This window comes from Megascapheus bottae, chromosome 22, assembly GCF_031878675.1.
Source record: "Megascapheus bottae isolate mThoBot1 chromosome 22, mThoBot2.hap1, whole genome shotgun sequence".
NCBI classification, from domain to species: domain Eukaryota; kingdom Metazoa; phylum Chordata; class Mammalia; order Rodentia; family Geomyidae; genus Megascapheus; species Megascapheus bottae.
In genome coordinates, this window is record NC_143530.1 from 10,885,993 (window position 1) to 10,905,207 (window position 19,215).

Sequence of the window (19,215 nt, forward strand, 5' to 3'; positions counted from 1 at the left end):
CGCGCCTCGCCCCCGCGCCTCGCCCTCACCTCGCGCCCGTCCTCCAGCAGCAGCCACTCGGCGTTCATCCCGATTCGTTTCAAGCACCAGCCCCGGCGGCCGGCTCGGCGTCCCTTCACCGAGGAGCCCGGCTCCCCCATGGTCTGCTCGGCACCCCCGGTGGCAGTCAGCAGCGGGCGAGAGCCGGGTCTCCGGTACCGTAAGTCCGCGCCATTCCTAGGCAACAGACAGAAGCAGTGGCTGCCGTTCGCGTTCGACACAAACGAACGCGCGCCCTGGAGCTGCGCGCGGCCCGTGGAGAGCCGGAAGCTCGCGGCTGGCGCATGCGCAGCAGGCAGCCGCGGCTGCGAGCGTTGGAGCCTCGCTTCGCCGCCCGAGGGAGGGAGCTACGGAGGGGGCGGGGCGGGCCCAGGCAGCCTTACCAGACTCTAGTGTGGGAATGGCGATTGGATTCAGAGGGGCTAGAAGGACCTGAAGAAAGAAGGGACAGAAGTATCCGGGCCTGGAGTTTGGCCTAGTGGTTAAAGTGCTTGCCTAGCATGCACGAAGACCCGGGTTCGACTCCTCGGTACCACATACATAGAAAAAAGCCGGAAGTGGTGCTGAGGCTCAAGTGGTAGAGCTCTAGCCTTGAGAAAGTCCAAGGACAGTGCTCAGGCCCTGAGCCCAAGCCCAGGACTGGCAAAAAAAAAAAATATTCTAAACCTACGTTGACTGTAGTGGTCTCCATGTGTATAGCCTTCCCTGTTTCTCTTGGTATTGTGTGAAAGCTTCTACCCATAACAGTCTCCAATGGCACAATGCCTGCCACTGTTTGGGGGGGGGGTAAACTTCGTTTTTGCTAAACAAGTGGTCTGCCACTTGAGCCATGCCCCCAGCCCACTGTTTGTTTTCAGTTTTCCAATACCAGATGAACACTTTGCTTCCACAAAATTGTGTCCTCAGGGAGTTGGGGGGGGCGGTGAGGGATGTTAACTAAATCATAGAAAGTAAAATAATAAATGGCATGTGAAAACAGAACAATGAAGCCTGCTAAAATTGTTTGAAGATGGAGAATAGAGAAGGGAAGGTTGATTGAGATACACTGTGTATATGTGTGTGGGAATGAATAAAACAGTAAATAGCTAACAGATTATGAGCTATATATGCCAGATAGTAAACAAAACTTGCTATGTAATGGTTTATTTTCTTTCTGGTGTCAAGAGATCCATCCCAGATTGTTGTACATGAAGGTAAGTGCTTATACAACCAGACTGTATTTTCTGAGACATTACATGCTAAAGTTGCCAAGAGAAAAGACTTAAACACCAAAAGCCCTCCCCCCCAAAAAAGGCCTAATGGAGACCCTAATATGTACAGCCTCTGTGTTACACACCTTAGTTTTATGTGGTTTGGTGGAATACATTATCTAGGCAAGACAGGATGAAGCCTGCATTCTATCCTGGTCCTGCCAGGGCTGTCCCTAGCCTGGATGTGAAGGGTGTTCCTCTGAACAATAAGGGTGTTAAAAATTACCTATCTTGCTTGGCACTGTTGGCTCACATCTGTAATCCTAGCTACTCAGGAGACTGAGATCTGAGAATTCAGGTTCAAAGCCAGTCCAGGCAGAAAGTCCATGAGACACTTACCCTCAATGAGGCACTTGTCTCCAATTAACTACTCAAAAAAGCCAGAAGTGATGCTGTGGCTCAAGTGGTAGAGTGCTAGCCTTGAGTAAAAGTTGCTCAGAGATAGCACCCAGGTCAAGTTCAAGCCCCGGGACTGGCCAAAAAAAAGCTATCTCTAGGCTGAAATTCTATCTACTTTCCTTCCCTTCTACCCCCTCCTTTTCTCCTCCATCTCTCTTCTTTTCCTCCTTTCCTCCTCCATCTCTCTTCCTCCTCTTCTTTTTTTTCTTGCAATGGGATCTCACTATGTAGCCCAGGCTAGCCCTGAACTCATGAGTTTTCATGTTCTCAGGCACTGCCTCTTGGTCTTTAGTCTTTACGTGATGTCCTGAGTGTTCTTGTTCCCAGGGAAAGGCTTGATCCTTTTTTTTTTGGCCATCCTGGGAACTGAACTCAGGGCCTAAGTACTGTCCTTGTGCTTTCCTCAAGGCCAGTGCTCTACCACTTGAGCCACAGCCCCACTTCTGGCTTTTCTGTGTATGTGGTACCAAGGAATCAAACCCTTGTCTTCGTACATGCTAGGCAAGCACTCTACCACTAGGCCAAACTCTCGGCCCTTTGATTCTTATATATGAATGTCAGCAAGAAAAATGCCAAGAAAATGAAACAGCTTTGGTTCCAGGCTACACAAATCCACAGGAGAAAAACAGCAGATGGAGGAGGAAATACACCATTTATTTACAATTCATTCACCATACCCACAATTTCCCATACAAACATAAAAACTAAAAAAATAAAACCACCACTTGGGAGCACAAGTGTCTTTAGTTAGTCTGGCTGACGGAGGGGACCCCCCCCCCCACTTGTGAAGGAGACATGAGTAGAGGCACACGGAAGGGGAAGGACACCTGAGAACAGCTCCAGTTGAGAGACACCCAGCTCAGTCATGCCGTGGCTCAGAAGAGGGTCTGACTGGCAATGGCACTCATGTCTTCCTCTGGGGATACCATGTGGCTGCCCAAAAGGATGCCAGCTTGCCCTCAGCCCCTCCCACACACACATTCCACCACCACCAACCACCATGAACTGAACACAGACCACACATCTCATGAGCTGTGACAGGGGGTGATGGTGACAGCAGGAGACACCAAATGCCACTCTGAGAAGAGCCCCAGACTCCAGGGACATAGAGGAAATCCTTTCCCTTGACCCTGAGGAGTCAGCCACAGCTTCAGTGCTGAATCCAGTGCTGAATCCAGTGCTGACCTACAACCTTCCTAAGATGCTGCTCGGGAAAGGCAGGGGCCAAGGAAAAAGAAGGAGGGCTTTGGCCTCTGCAGTCCCTTCTTAGGGAGGTACTGGGGAAAGGGGTGGGGAGTTCCACTGCTGAAGAAGAGAGGGCCAGGGTCCAGGCATCGGTGACGGGAGAAAAGAAAAACGGAGATACTGATGTGTGGATTGATGGCTCCATCTTAGCCATACCCACCGCAGCAGACTGCCAGTCTGCCCCCTGCAGACAGGGTGCCCAGAAACCGATCAAAGAAGCTACCGGTCAGACAACTTCATCTGTGCTAGTGACCTAGATTGCTTTCACATATTGATGCACATTATAAATATAAAATCATATCTGCTACAAAGGACATATATTTGTACATCTTTACCATATACATAATAACACAATTTACACATAATATCTTGGAGTGGGTCATCATGGAAAAAAGGTTTGGAAGGGGAAAAATCCCCTCCTCCCTGCCTGGCCCTGATCCCTCTCTGCTTGGTCACTGGAGCTGTCCCCCACTGGTGCTGATGGACTGGACTGGACATAGAAGTTCAGACAGTGACAGAATGCAGATGGGCTTGGTACACACTTGCACATAGACATCTGGTGAGAAAAGGAAAAAGAAAATTCCTAGCCCTTACATGTAGGCCTCTTCCCAGAGTTATGAGCCTTGGTGCCTCCTCCATCTCAATGGCTCAGACAGAGCAGAGGGAGAGCGGCTAGGGAGCCAAAAGAGGAAAGGGGGCCAGGATTCTTCTAAACACATACAACTGTGATCAACTCAAAGTGAGTCACAAAAAAGCAAAGGTTATCAGCCTAATAATCCCCTGCCTCAGGCATTTAATAAATTGTGTTTTTCCTGTTTTAAGAAAGAAAAGCAATTGGAATCTGTGGGGGCCTCAAGGCAACAGCCAGCTGGCCCATGTAGGGACAATGTGAGTTGAGACCCTGAGCCTCCCCCTTTTCTTTTGTCCAGTTCCTTTGAAAGGGGCAGGCAACCCTGTACTCCTTTTCTGTCCTCTCCCAGAGCTGGGCCCATCCACATGGCATGGAATACTGAGAGTGGTCCAAGAGACACATCCAGAGACATGGAGTGGTGGATGCCCAGAAGCTGAAACCCGGGCTGCGGAGGGAGCTTTGTACAGCAGGAGTGGTTCTTGGCCAAGGTCCACGGCTCGCTCAGTGGCCACAGTGATGAGATTGCCATCAAAGATGGGGGCAGTCTGGGTCCCCAGGGGAGACAGCACCTATCGGCGGTAGTGATTGGGGGCATCAGCAAACATGTACTTGAGTCTGTATGCCTCTGCCAGAAGGAGCCCGATCTCTTCGTTGCCCCAGTGTATTGTAGGTAGATTCTGCAGCAGCATGAGGAGACCCTAGAAGGCAAGAAGGGCTTTTTGACCTCTGCCCAGACTTCAGATTGCAAATGGCAGACACTCTATTAGAGACCCAGGCCTAGAGAGAGGCCCCTCCTTCAACACTCTCCCTCCACCCAAAGGATCTACCCTCCCATTTTCTGAGCCACCAGTAGCCTTGGCCCCTTGTTTATCCCCAGAAACCTTGAAAAGCCTCTGTTGATTGCCTGATGCACTGACACCTGCCTCTTTGAAAATATGAACGGACCATGACAACAGTGAAACTCCGTAAGACAGGAGAATAACCACCCATCATCCAATTAAGCCTCTTTTGAGCCATTTGCTTTCAACCTGGTGCACAGAACGATAGTTTGTCTTTTCCTCCCAGCCTTCACAAATGGTAATTCTCCATCATCTGGCTAACCCTACTTTACTCAGCCACTTCCCTCTCACTAGACCCCAGCCCACACAATGCAACATTGTGTTGCGGATCCAAACGTCTCTGGAGTGTTCACTTCTCACTCACAACTCTCCCTTGGTACTAACCTGGCTTCAATTGTGTATCTTCCCTCTAACTTGTGTTTTTATGAGCCAGGAGCATGGCCTAGTGGTAAAGTGCTTGCCTAGCATGCACAAAGCCCTGGGTTTGATTCCTTGGTACTACATACACAGAAAAGGCCAGAAGTGGTGCTGTGGCTCAAGTGGTAAGGCACTAGCCTTGAGAAAGCTCAAGGACACTGCCCAGGTCCTGAGTTGCCCAGGACTTGCCCCACCTCCCCCCAAAAAAGCCAGCAAAGCGCAGTTCAGAGAAGGGAATATGTTTTTCTGATTTGAGCTCTACCTGTAATGTATAATAGCCTTAAGAGACACTTCCTAAAAGCTTCTGAACCACACTACCTCTACACAGTTAACCTATTTCCCAGAAGGGAGGTGAGGCTGAGCGGTGAAGCACCACTCTGCCACCTAGTGGCAATATCTCAGAGCTACAACCTCCCCACCCCCAGCCTCCACCTAGCCTAATGCTGCAAAAATGGATAGAGCTGGAACTTGGCTGTGGAAAAGGTAGTAATAACAAATCAGCTCTTCTGTGCAGGATAGAGAAGAGACACTGCCGTGCAGGGGAGCGGAGCGTTAAACATGATGTGAAATAGCAGAGCAGTGGAGTGGAGGTAGGATGCCTGTAGGGCAAGCATTAGAGAATGGTTTTCAATTCACAGAAAGAGGGCAATGGCCTTTTAGAGGCATGAGCTGTAAATGCCAAAACTGTAGAACAGGGCCTTGCAAGAGGCTCCTGCTGAGAATCCACAAATTCCAAAGGGAAAAGGCCAAGAAGGAATTTGAGCCATGTGTGAAGACTGGAAGAAAGCAATTAAACAAAGGCCAAAGAGTAGATAGAGCATGAGTAGATAAAATGAAAAGGGACCTTGATCAAGGAAAGGTACAAGGGACCCATCCCATCAGAGAATATTTAAGAGAAAAATGGGGGAGAGGGAGAGTATCAAGAGTATTGATTGTGGGGCTGGGAGTTTGGCCTAGTGGTTAAAGTGCTTGCCTAGCATGCAGGAAGACCCGGGTTCGATTCCTCAATACCACATACATAGAAAAAAGCCGAAGTGGTGCTGAGGCTCAAGTGGTAGAGCTCTAGCCTTGAGAAAGTCCAAGGACAGTGCTCAGGCCCTGAGCTCAAGCCCAGGTCTGGCAAAAAAAAAAAAAAAGAGTATTGATTGTAATGGTTGTAATGGCAGCGATCACTTATAAAGCAGTACATACATACCAGCTGGGGTTCCAGATGCTCTATCTATACTTTGTATTCGCCCATTTAATCCTGCCAATAGCACTAACATTACCTTTATTTACAGATAAGAAAGCAGGCTAAGGAACTTGCCTTAATAGGGTTTGAGCCAGACACCTAGCTTAAGAGCTGATGCCCAGACTGCTTATCCTGGCATGGGAAAGCAGCAGCACAAAGCAAATAGAATACAAAGAAGTCACAGAAGAAACTGAAACAAATCTTGAAGAGCCAACTAGTTTTACCTGGTGATGAGGGATAGCACAACCGAACACAGGACATGCAAGAACAGCACAAAAGCTTTAAAAGGATCCTGTATGAAAATCACTTTGCAATACTGGAGCATTCTTTATAAATGTAAAGTGTATCCAGTCATGTAAAAACACTTTCCTAGCACTGATGGTTTGTTAGCCACCAAAACCCCAGAAATGGAGCTGTTGCTCAATGGGGAGAGCACCAGCTTTGGGCAGAAAAAGCTAAGGGAGGGGCCGGGAGTTTGGCCTAGGGGTAGAGTGCTTGCCTAGCATGCATGAAGACCCAGGTTCGATTCCTCGGTACCACATACATAGAAAAAAGCCAGAAGTGGTGCTGAGGCTCAAGGGCTAGAGCTCTAGCCTTGAGAAAAGCCAAGGACAGTGTTTGGGCCCTGAGCTCAAGCCCAGGACAAGAAAGGGGGGGGGGAGAGCGTGTGAGCGAGCACAAAGGGACATTGAGAAGCCCTGAATTGAAGTCCCAGTACCAACATATATACACACACACACACACACACACACACACACACACACACACAAACACTTCAACTTTCACAGTCACATAAGTACTTTTGAACAAGCAAACAAGCATCTCCTAGTCTGAGCATCTAGTAAAATATTTTCTCTGATTCCAATCTAACTTTCAAAAGCAATTCCTTGCCTATAAGCTTTCTGAAAGTCAAATGTGGATTCGCTGATTTTCTATCACCAAAGCACCTGGTGTATTTGGCAAGTCTCCCCCCATTCCTCCCAGGAAAACAGTATGGCTTTCCTAAAACTTTTTGTTTATATGCCTAGAAACCAGGGCCTTTCTCACGGCAGCTTGTTTTGGGGCTGAAGATCTTTCATTTCCAGGATTCCTCTGAACCCTTCTTATGGGCAGTGGTCAACCTGGCAATTCGCCAGGTACCTGCAGCTGAGGGCTTTGGGCCACATTCCACAACTCACTCTTGAGTTTGTTCCCACAGAAGTGTGGGTGGATGCCATCTGATTCAGGTGATTTATTTACATTCAGTTTGTTATTAAGGCCTGGAACATTCTACAGGCTTTCATTCCTTCACTTAAAAATTCCAACCTTTCGGGGCTGGAAATTTGGCCTAGTGGTAGAGTGCTTGCCTAGCATGCATGAAGACTTGGGTTTGATTCCTCAGTACCCTACATACATAGCAAAAAGCTAGAAGTGGCGCTGAGGCTCAAGTGGTAGAGTGCTAGCCTTGAGAAAGTCCAAGGGCAGTACTCAAGCCCTGAGCCCAAGCCCAGGACTGGAAAAAAAAAAAACCTCCAACCTTTCTCTTGCAAAGACACCTTCAGAGTGGGAATCTTTCCAAGGCACTTCTTTTTTTGGGGGGGGGTGGGGGGGTCATGGGGCTTTAACTCTGGGCCTGGACACTGTCCTTGAGCTCTTCAGCTCAAGGCTACTGCCCTACCCCTTGAGCCACAGCCCCACTTCCCGTTTTCTAGTGATTAATTGCAGATAAGAGTCACAGCTTTGTAGTGCCTGGGCTGACTTTGAACTGTGATCCTCCAATCTCAGCCTCCTGAGTAGCTAGGATTACAGGTGTGAGCCACCATGCCTGGCTCCAAGACTTCTAGATGATGAATGCAAGAATTTTTTGGGACTGGCAGACATTGATTTGGTGGTGGCTGGCCCACTGCCTCCTTGTTTCCTTTCTGTCTATGTAAGGGAACTCTGATTATCAGCCCTTATGGTCCCCTGCACGGTGCTTCTCAGAATCAGCTCTGAGCCATATGAGGCCTGGTGGGACCTGTTCTATGGCCACCACATCTACCACAGATGCTGTGTTCCCACAATGACTCACTGGACTGCAGCTCTTAGCTGGGGGCTTGTCCTCTATTCATGCACACCTCCTTAAGGCAGCAGGTTACATCCAAATAGTTTATAGTGAGTGACTTTCTCTTGTGTAAATTTTCTATGTGCCATGCTAAATGTAACACAGACTGGTATAACTTGTGTTCCTGTAAATGTTCTACTTTTAAAAGTGCTTCCAAGGGGGCCGGGAGTTTGGCCTAGTGGTTAAAGTGCTTGCCTAGCATGCATGAAGACCCGGGTTCAATTCCTCGGTACCACATACATAGAAAAAAGCCGGAAATGGTGCTGAGGCTCAAGTGGTAGAGCTCTAGCCTTGAGAAAATCCGAGGACAGTGCTCAGGCCCTGAGCTCAAGCCCGGACGGGCAAAAAAAAAAAAAAAAAAAGTGCTTCCAAGCCAGGTGTTGGTGACCAGCAATCCTAGCTACTCAGGAGGCTGAGCTCTGAGGATCATCCTTCAAAGCCAGACCCAGCAGGAAGGTCCCTGTGACTTAAACACCAAAATGATCAGAAGTACAGCTATGGCTCAAGTGGTAGAGTGCTAGGCTTGCACCAAAGCAACTTAGGGACAACACCGAGGCCCTGAGATCAAGCCCCAGGACTGGCACAAAACAAAAGTGCTCCTTCTCTTTCTTTCTTTCTTTCTTTCTTTCTTTCTTTCTTTCTTTCTTTCTTTCTTCCTTCCTTCCTTCCTTCCTTCCTTCCTTCCTTCCTTCCTTCCCTCCTTCCTTTCCTTTCCTTCTTTCTTTTCTTTCCCATGGTTCAGGGGGCTTGACCTCAGTGCCTCATACTCTCACTAGACTGGCACTCTGTCTGTCTCAGTCTCTTGAGAAGCTAGGCTTACAGGCATGAGCCACAGGAGCCCAGCAAAAGCTTGGTTTTTAAAGCTATCACCATTTGGTCACTTCCGGACTCAGGAGCACACACTATACATGGGGATAATATTAATGAGGTTTTGGTTTCATTTTTTTATTCACAGCAATTGAAGACTACACCCAAGGCCTCAGGTTTGGCAAATGCTTTAGCCTTGGCCTAACTAGTGCTCACCCTTCCATTTTTGTATTTTGTTCCTGAAATACGGTCTCACTATGTAAGCTTTGCCTAAGCTAGCCTCAAACTTTCAATCCTCCTGAGTAGGTGGGATACAGGTATGTGCCACAACATCTGGCAAGCTCACTGTTTTATGAGATATATGTCAAGTGCACCTTTCTACCTGTCCCATGTGTCCTAACCAGACTGGTCCTTAGAGCAGACCTACGAAATATACACTAGTACCCATTTTACTGGAAAGTAAGGCATAGAAAGCAAAGCTATCTGCTTAATGGAGTATGCCTAGAAAAGTAGCAGAGAGAATATGACGCCAGGCAGCCCAGCTCCAAAGAAGGGATTAAACCACTGCACTATTCTGCAAGTTCTCCAACTTTAGCAGGAGGCGCTGTTGCCCTGGAAGGCCCACCGTTACCTAGCACTTGTCCCAGTTCTTTAGGGGTGACCAAGTTTCCTGGGACTGCCACGTGTACTAATGTGATTCCAGCTGGGTCTTTTTTGCATCATTAGTGCAGTAAAACTGCTTTCTACAATGTCTGGATTCTCCTACAGAGTCTTGTGCAGTGATTTACTGTGAGTAGTCTTCAGCAACAGAGGGTGCAAGGTCATGTCCAACAGTACAACCTCCTACAATGCCCTGCGTCCTCTCCTCACACCTCAACCTCCCACAATGCCTGGCATCCTCTCCTCACACCTCAACCTCCCACAATGCCCTGCGTCCTCTCCTCACACCTCAACCTCCCACAATACCCTGCGTCCTCTCCTCACACCTCAGCCTCCCACAATGCCCTCCGTCCTCTCCTCACACCTCTACGGTGTTTCTGTTTCCTGAAGACCCAACACAGCCAGGCACCAATGCGTGCTTGGCATTCCTCTTGCATTAGGGAGGAAGGAGCCCTGCAGCATCCACATTTGATCCCTCACTTTTTATTTTTTTATTTGTGAGTACTCTACAGTAGGGTTAACTGAGGTTAACCCACACACAAAAAGTGTTCTGTGGTTTACTGCCCAAGGGCCTCCAGTCCATCCGATATCAAATGTGTTTCTTGTTTTCATTTTTATTTTTGTTTTTTGGCAGTACTGGGGTTTGAGCTCAGGGTCTCACCCTTGCTAGGCAGGAACTCTACTGCTAAGTCATACATCCAGCCACTCCCCTCCCTCCACACCTGTTATTTATGAAACGAGATGCCACATCCTGCCTTTGTATGTACCTGAGCCATGGTCCGCCTATTTTAGGCTTCCTGTCATACTAAAATAACTTTTCTGCCAAGGCTGGCCTCAAACCAGGATCCTTCCAATCTCAGCCTCCTGAGTAGCTAAGGACTATAGGCGTGAGCTGCCAGCACTTAGCAACCAGCACAGTTTTAAAGCCATAGAGAACTGCCCTATGAATTGCTGACAGCTGTTGCAGGAATCCCTTCCCTTTCCTGAGCTACTGCTAGGCCTTTGGTCTCACCTGACAAGGCTGCCTAGGCCTGGCTCATGGTAAGTAATTTAGACTTCATGCTCTCTACATCCTGCTCCACCTCAAACACATTAGGAAAATTGATAGCTCATCCGGGCATACAGCCCTGCAGCCCGTCCCCATTTATCCTGGGATGTCAGGTATGCTGCTTGTTGGCAGATGCTATGGTTCTTAATCAGAGGCCTGCAGCATGGCACCACAGCCAGCACCAACTCACAGAAATCAATACATCCTCCCGTTGCTCTTCCCAAACCCTTCCTGGGCAAGCTGGGCACATCTCTCTGAAAAGGCTTTCTTGTGCTATCACCTAATCACAACTCCAGAGTCCTTGGTGCCACTCTGCATCGCATGGAGAGGCTGCCCCTTAGAAAAAGCACCTGGCCTTCTCTGAAAAAGCTGTCATGCTTTTAAAACAAAGACATGCCTGCCACACACACACACATGCACACGCACACACATGCACGCGAACACCCACAAGTACACCTTGAGATGGAAACAAATTCCCCCACAACCTTCTGAACAACCTACAAACTGTGCCCTCTCAGCCCATCTCTTTCAGCCCTTAGTCCCTCAACCCTAAACTGGAGCAGCAGCCTGGCATTCTACCACCTAGCACAGGCCTTTCTAGAGTTTTCTTCCCAGGAACCGGAAGTGACCTCATCCAGGCTATCTAACATACTGTACTCTCACAGGTCACCCCCTCTTGGCCTCTATTCCATCTGCCTCTTCTTCCTGGCCTCTTGTGCAGGTATTCCAGAGCTCACCTCTTCTCTGCTCACTCCTCCTTAGGGATGTCAGCCTGCGCCCTGGATTTGAAGCAGTACCTAGCCAAAGGCTGCTAAATGTATATGTCCTCACACTTGTGTTTATTTGATTGGTCTGCATATTCGGGGTATCCATTTGGACATCTAACAGCATTTCAAATTCAACATGCTTCCCCATTCTCCATAGCCTTTGCCATACACTGTAAAGTCATCCAGAGTCATCGCTTCCTGTCAGTTCTACTTACAAAACAGAACCAGAATTTGGCCATTTCTCTCTCATCCGCCATCATCACCCAGGGCCAAGCTTCAACAACAGTGCCCCTGGCACCACTGGTGAGTGAGTGAAGGGCCTCTCAGCTGGGCATTGGTAGCTCATGCTTGTAATCTGAGCTACTCAGGAGGCTGAGTGCTAAAGATCATGGCTCAAAGCCAAACTAGGCAGCAAAGTCCATAAGACTCGTAACTCTAATTAACCACCAAAAAAGCTAGAAGTGGATCTGTGGCTCAAGTGGTAGAGTGCTAGCCTTGAGTCAAAAAGCTCAGGGATAGCACCCAAGCCCTAAGTTCAAGCCCCAGGACTGGTACAAACTAAAAGGGGGTAGAGGGTGACTCTCAGCCTGCCCAGCCACTCTGTACCCTTCCTCTCAGTTGGGAAGAACTCCAACTACAGCGGGAGGGGTCCAGCGAGAAGGGCAGCGTCTCCTGAGCCACCTTCTCCCCTCCTACTCTGGTCATAGGTACCTGCTGCAGCATCCGCTGTCCCCATAGCCTACCAAGGGCTCTGCCACCCTCTGCTTGTCCTCAGCCCAAGCTGAGCTCACCTGAAAGTCTTCCTCATCCAGGATCTCTTTCCTCCACTTGATCAAGAAGGCTGCACACACATAGAGATGAAAGTGGGAGAATCCTTCTGGTTCAGACTGGGAAGAAGAGAGTGAGCAAGTCAGGCCCCCAAGCCATGTGTGTGCCAAGAGGGAGCCTCTGGGTCCTCCCACTCACACAAAGGGGTGCCATACCCTCCAACGGCAGGAACTAGAAAGGAATCAGCAAAGGCTTGATCCCAAGGCCAAGGTAGACACAGTAGAAAGGAGACGGTGGGCATTTCCGAACTGCAGCACCACGCACCAGAGCAGAGAGCTGAGCACTCCAGGATGGCCTGGCACAGAGCGAGGCAGGGGTTCCCTCTCTTACCTGGTATGTGTCCCATAGGCGGATGGTGCAGCGAAGAGGAAGCTCTCGCATGAGTAGGTTGTTCATCCACCGGAAGGCAAACTGTAGGTATTCCACCTCATACCTCCTGAAGTGATTATGTACCTGCTCTGGAACAGGAAGCGTCATTGGCCTCAGAGACACAACCTTAGGAGACTGACCCTCAGAGTTGTAGGAGCCAACAAGGCAGATCCCATTTCTTACCACTCCTCACCCTGCGGAGCCAATCCAGAGGGGAGCACGGGCACAGTAAGCCTTTGTGCTTGTGACCATCTGCTCAACACAGCACACATTAACAGCCAGCCGGGTGCACAGGGCGACAGTGACATCCCCAGGGACGTCTAGGCTGCTCTGGCCACAAAGCAGGAGACATAAGGCTCATTTGGCTGCTTGATCTCATTACTCATGAGAAGACTCCAGAGTGAAAAAGAACCTTGGAGGTCACCTTAGCCATCTTCCCACCAGTGAGGAATTCCTCTCAGCATTCCTCACAGACGGGCAGCCAGCGGGGACTTGAACACTGCCGGTGGAAGGGGCTCACTGGACCCACTCAAGGGCAGCCTCTCCCACAACGTGTGACACGATCCACCAAAATGTATCTCATCAGATGAACAGAGGCCAGAGCCCCCCAGTTCCCGCCCCATGCCACCCAGGTGGTATCCTGGGGCAAGTCAACATACACCCCACCCTCACGCCACCACACAGCCCTGCAACTAATGTCCCTCAGGACTATCCCCCATCAGTGTCACCCTCTGTTTGCTTATCTATAAAATGGAGACAATCCTCTGCAGCCTGGAAGGCTTTCGGGAGGAGAAAATGTGAAAATGTGAGAAAAGAAAAAGCAAGAGTTGATGTTGCTTGTAAATGTAACTTCAGAGTCCCTCAGTGGTACCAGAGGACACCCCCCCACTTCTCAGGGTCTCCCTGTGGGATCTGTGCGCTCCTCAGGAAGCTTAGCTCACTCCCCTCCTGGCCTCCATGTCCCTGGCAGTCAACAGGAGGGTTTCCCAAAGTCTGCAATTCTAGCACAGCCAGGGACCCCTGTGGAGTTCCTGCTCCTTAAAGACATCTGCTTCAGGAGGAGTCTGTCTGTCCTTGATTCCCTAGGGAACAAAAGAAGGTCCCACTGGGGTAGGCCAGACTGCTATGAGCCCAGGAGTGCAACAGCAGGACAGGGTGACTTCCAGATTTGACGATAATGGTGATGGGAAGCCAGAGGGGGTGTAGAGCATACAAGGGGCATGGTCAGGAGGAGGCTGTAGAAAAATGCTGAGAGGAGCACGAGTTTGGGGGGGAAGAGGGGGTAAGCCCTTCTAGGAGGAAGTGGCAGAAATGTAGGAATGGCTAGACTAGAGCTGTGGCCAGGGCAACAGAGCAGAGATACTAAAGGAGAACTGAGAATGGGGTGACAGAAGCCTAGGGAGAAGGATGCACTCAGGAGAGCAGTGGAGTTTTCTTCCCCTTCCTGCCAAGATGGGGAAGATGCTGGAGCTGTCGATAAATAACAGCCAGCATCTGGAAAGGTTCATGGCCCTAGTACCGCTGGCTGTGTCAGGGCCAGGCTGAGCTACTGCTAGGGAATTCTGGCTCCTTGGAACCTACCATCAATCCGGCTGACAAGCTCTTCCAGTGCCTTGACTTTCTTCTGGATCCCTGGCTGTGCAAAGGTATAGTTATCCTGCAAATGCAAGAGAGTCTAGGTTAAACTCAGACTGAACAACTACCTTTGCTGCAATGTGGTTAAAAGCACAGGTTATCTTTCCAAACCTAGTACTCCCGACTCCAGATGGTGTCTGGGAGAACAAAAGAACTAACATTACAATAGTAATAACCCTTTACTGTACAGAAAAATGGAATTCTCTATGAAGGAAGAGCCAGAGCTCCCTAAAGATGTCCTCAGGCTCTGAGGACTTGAGACCACTGTGAAGCTAATGAAAGAGGTAGAGGGGCCATGGTGGATGGGTGACCCTGCCTTATTCGGAAGAGCAATGAGTTAAGGACTGGCCTGCAGGAACCTGGGGCCTATGTGGCCTGTAAGGGTGGAAGCAGCTCACCTGGATCCCATCGAGCAGCTTGCTCATGCACCAAAAGCTGTCAGCTTCAATGCTTCGCAGTATGTCCTGAGATAAGTTGGTCACGTCAAAGTTCTCCACATCCTCTTCTGTAAAACAAAAGGTGAAGAAAGTCCAGAGGTCTTATCTAAAAATGGAGAGAGAAAAATAGAGCCTAGTGTCTTCAACAGAGTCCTTCAGGCCAAGGGAGAACCAGGTAAAGTTGATGTCAAGGAATGAGGCTGCCCTATTCCCCAGAGTAAGGGGACTCTGTGGCTCAGAAGTTCCTGACAATCCTCCTTACAACACTGAGCCTGTGGAATCTAGCACATCTGTCTCTCCCCTTTGTTCATTCAGTTGTCAAACTGACCAATTCAGGCCTTCTATTCAGTCCAATAGAGATAGTTGGACACATTTTTTTTTTTAAATTTCAGAGAGCATTCTAGCAGAGTCACACATATGTATAATGAGAACAGCGGGGTCAGGTAGCTCCCGCCCCCCACAGTTCAAAGTAAGGATGGACTCCAAATGCTGACAAGGCAGACACATGGTCTCGAGACTGAGAAGTAAAGGGGTGAAAGTAAAGGAAGAAGAATCAAGCCTGTGGGTGCTTCTGGGGTTTAACTATACCAAGCTGCTACTGCCCAGGATGGATGGGTTCTGCAAAATGCCAATCCTGTAGGTCACAAGAAAAGAACAAGCCCAGGGAACAAATACAGATGAGCAACACTGGGTTTTACATCACCATGTTGGAAGAGCCACCAAAATTAGAGCATACAAAAGCAGTTGAGAGGGGGCTGGGAGTGTAGCCTAGTGGTAGAGTGCTCGCCTAGCATGCACAAAGCCCTAGGCTTGATTCCTTGGTACCACATACACAGAAAAAGCCAGGTAAGTGGCGCTGTGGCTCAAGTGGCAGAGTGCTAGCCTTGAGCAAAAAAATGTCCAAGGTCAGTGTGCAGGCCCTGAGTTTGAGCCCCAGGACTGAGCAAAAATAAAAGGCAGTCGAGAAGCTGGGTGCCCATGGCTTACACCTGTAATCCTAGGTACTCAGAAGGCTGAGATCTGAGGATCATGGTTCATGCACGAAAGTCCATGACACTCTTATCACCAATTAATCACCAGAAAACCGGAAGTGGCGCTATGGCTTAAAGTTGTAGCCTTGAGCTGAAGAGCTCAGGAACAACATCCAGACCCACAGTTCAAGCCCATGACCAACAACAACAACAACAACAAGCAGTGGAGAAGTCACCTTTGTTTACCTGTACTTTCCACACTTGTTTATCCACAAGACCTCTTTAACACTACTAGCTTCTCATGGCAAGCCCGCAGTACATAAGCAATGAGAGCAAGAAGTTGTATGCTTTGACTTCTAGCAAGGAGAATATGTGAGATCCTCAAAAACCCTCCAGCCACAGAAAGGCTCCCCTCCCCCACAGCACAGCCACACTGCATGCCTGTCAAGAGGACAAGCAGAAGCACTCATGGAGCCTCATAAGACTCATGAGCCTGCCTGAACCAGCTTCAAAGCATGATCTTTAGATTTCAGACTCCTGAGTAGCTAGGATTACAGGTATGAGCCACCAGTGCATCCACTCTCATTCTTCTTAAAGAATTGTTTTGCTTTGTTTTTGTTTTTGTGCCAGTCCTTGGGCTTACGCTCAGGGACAGCACCTAGGCACTGAACTCAAGGCATAGGCGCTGTCCCCGAGCTTTGGCTCAAAGGTAGCACTCTACCACTTAAACCACAGCTTCCTTTCCAGCTTTCCTTTGTATGTATTTGGGGATGGATGGAAGGTAAGCTAACTGGAGTCACAGACTTTTCTGCCCAATCTGGCTTCAAACCACAATCTTCAGATCTCAGCTTCCTGAGTAGCTAAGATTACAGATATGAGCCATCAGGGCCTGGCTGGATTTTAGTTTGTTTGTTTTAATGAACATCAAGGACTATATAATAACAACAAAAAATCCTCTTGCAGACACCAGAATACTTTGTCAGAAAAGCTATGATCCTGGGAAAGCGATACAAGTCTAGCTTGAAAAGTATGGCTGTGGTTAGCACATGTACAATGATGACTCCGTGCCCAGCACACAGTAGGCACACAACTTAAGATGAAGTTTATTACAAGTATGTATACAACAACACTAGAAAGCATGCCCCAGTGTTAAGAGGAAGGAACAAGGCATAAAATTATATATGGTAGACTTTCAACTACTCTACATATAATATGTATGTTTACATAAGCACAGAGGAAAGGCAAAATATATCACAATGTTTATAGTGCTTATTCCCCAGGTAAAAGAAATAAAAGACTTTATTCTCTCTAAGCTTTACTGGACTTTTCAAAATTTCTACAATAAGCATAATTTTATGGTGCCTGAAAATGCACATTATTTTAGAAAAAGAGAACCACAAATTGACTACACTTGCCTTTTATCACCAAAACTGAATTTAAAAAGGGTTTGTAAGACAACCCTAAGCTTACAGAAGCAAAGAATTCAGAAAACATAAAAAGGTTCAGTTGAAAAATCGCATGTAAAAAGCCTTCCAAAAAAACAACCTTTTCCTTTTATCCTAACTGAAGCATTTATTACGTAATTTTTTTAGGTGGCATATATATTACTTTAATCATATTGTACCATAAGAAAGACCCAGCTCGGAATCCTGCTTTTTGTTTGTGTTCCATCGCTGAGATCTTTCCAGGTTTCTGTACATACTCTCATTTCTCACAGCGGGGCCACCCTGCCACTTTGCCTCTCATGTCCTCAGGAACAGAGCCCTCAAATACCCGCAAACCACGCCATATCCAGGGAGCCTGCAGGAGAGCTTCTACAGGTTCCAGGCGCAAGCAGTCCCTTCTCTGGAGAAGCCTCCCAACTGTGTGGGGAAGGAAGAGAGCCTCTCCTCATCAGGGAGCACGCACGCCACTCCCCACCCTCAACTGCAGCTCCTTCACCAAGAGAACAGAGGCTCAAGGAAACCATGCCACTCACAAGAAAGACTTCAGACAAAAGCCATTTCCACTCCTCAGGCATTTCCCTCAGGAAGATCCAACTGGAAATCTTCTCCAACCTGGGAATTTTCAGATTCCTGAACACTGGGATACTAAATGCAACACTGCCACAAGGGACAGGGGGACTTAGCCCACCAGCCAAGTACAGACTCTTCAGCCAACTCAGAGCCCAAATCCTGACCGCCAAGCACTCCCAACATCCCTCCTAGCAAATGACTGCCTTCTGTGGCTCATTTCTTCCCTGTCCTATCACCACTATATCAAAATGATTTATACTGAGTTCAAATATGAAGTGATAACAACAGCCCTGGCATGAAATAAGCATTACATAAATGTTAATCACGACTGTTATATGAGGGACAAATATGCTTCTATGTTGACATTTAAGATCTCTATTGCATAGCCTTGCCTAATATAAAGTGACAAACTTGCAGCCCTAAAACATACCTTAAAAAAAAAAAAGTCAGCCAGGCATGGTGGCTCACACCTGTAATCTTAGCTACTCAGGCAGCTGAGATCTAAAGATCACGGTTCAAAGCCAGCCCAGGCACTAAAGTCCATGAGACTCTTATCTCCAATTAACCACAAGAAAACCACAAGTGGTGCTACGGCTCAAGGGGTAGGACAGTAGCCTTGAGCTAAAGAGCTCAGGGACAGCACCCAGGCCCCACAAGCAACTAAAAAAAAAAAAAAAGTCAATTTTTGCTGGACCCTGGTGGTTCATACCTATAATCCTAGCTACTCAGGAGGCTGAGCTCTGAGGACTTCAGTTCAAAGCCAGCCTGGGTAGAAAAGTCCCTGTGAGGTTCTTATCTCAATTAACCACTCAAAAACCAGAAGTGGGGACTAGGAGTGTGACCTAGTGGTAGAGTGCTCACCTACCACGCACGAATCCCAGGGTTCCACTCCTCGGCACCACATACATAGAAAAAAGCCAGAAGTGGTGCTGAGGCTCAAGTGGTAGAGCTCTAGCCTTGAGAAAGTCCAAAGACAGAGCTCAGGTGCTGAGCTCAAGCCCAGGACTGCCAAAAACAACAACAACAACAAAAAAAACAAAACAGAAGTGGAACTATAGCTCAAAAGGGTAGGGTGGCTAGCCTTGAGCAAAAGAGCTCTGAGACAGCATCCCAGGTCCTGAGTTTAAGCCTTATGGTTAACCAAAAACTCCCCCCAAACCCAACAACGTCAATTGTCAAAAGTTTCTGCTTTCACTTTTTGGTCTTGAAGGCAATCACTACAAGAGGTCACAATTGGGCAGGCGGCCATTCTCAGTACCTGGAGCTGTGCTGAACCCTATTTGGGGACTTAGGTGAGGGCTACTGGGTACCTGGGGTCCCTTCACCAGCACTGTGTTTCCTTCGTTCTCTGAAGATAAAATTCAAATGTTCAGTCAAAAACTGTGAGCAGAGAGCACCAGAAAGCAGCAGTGGAGGAAGGAGGAGCCACTGCTCTCCGTAGAGCTGAATTGGGCATAAACAATCTGTTCGGAAGGATCATTAAACGTCCACTTGAGGAAATCAACACATAATTGAAGCGGAACCTGGATGCCAGGCCAGTCACG

The 19,215-nt window shown here is 48.4% G+C and overlaps 2 protein-coding genes across 4 annotated transcripts in view; both read right to left on the reverse strand.

Annotated features, from left to right (window-relative positions):
• Rnf8 (ring finger protein 8) overlaps positions 1-282 on the reverse strand; it is a 34,519-nt gene extending 34,237 nt beyond the window's left edge. Inside the window, exon 1 of one of the 3 annotated variants that reach the window (XM_090355753.1) lies at positions 30-279. In XM_090355753.1, the coding sequence (XP_090211879.1) occupies positions 30-140 (111 nt within the window). In that variant the 5' untranslated portion in view covers positions 141-279. Of the gene's footprint in view, positions 1-29 lie in introns of all 3 variants that reach the window. The other 2 variants (XM_090355754.1, XM_090355752.1) reach the window with 2 other exon arrangements.
• Positions 283-2,321: 2,039 nt separating this feature from the next.
• Tbc1d22b (TBC1 domain family member 22B) overlaps positions 2,322-19,215 on the reverse strand; it is a 57,372-nt gene continuing 40,478 nt past the window's right edge. The window contains exons 9-13 of the mRNA XM_090355756.1: positions 14,647-14,753; positions 14,195-14,270; positions 12,575-12,702; positions 12,208-12,303; positions 2,322-4,262 (exon numbers count right to left, since the gene is read on the reverse strand). Of these exons, the coding sequence (XP_090211882.1) occupies positions 4,134-4,262; positions 12,208-12,303; positions 12,575-12,702; positions 14,195-14,270; positions 14,647-14,753 (536 nt within the window). The 3' untranslated portion in view covers positions 2,322-4,133. The remainder of the gene's footprint in view (positions 4,263-12,207; positions 12,304-12,574; positions 12,703-14,194; positions 14,271-14,646; positions 14,754-19,215) is intronic.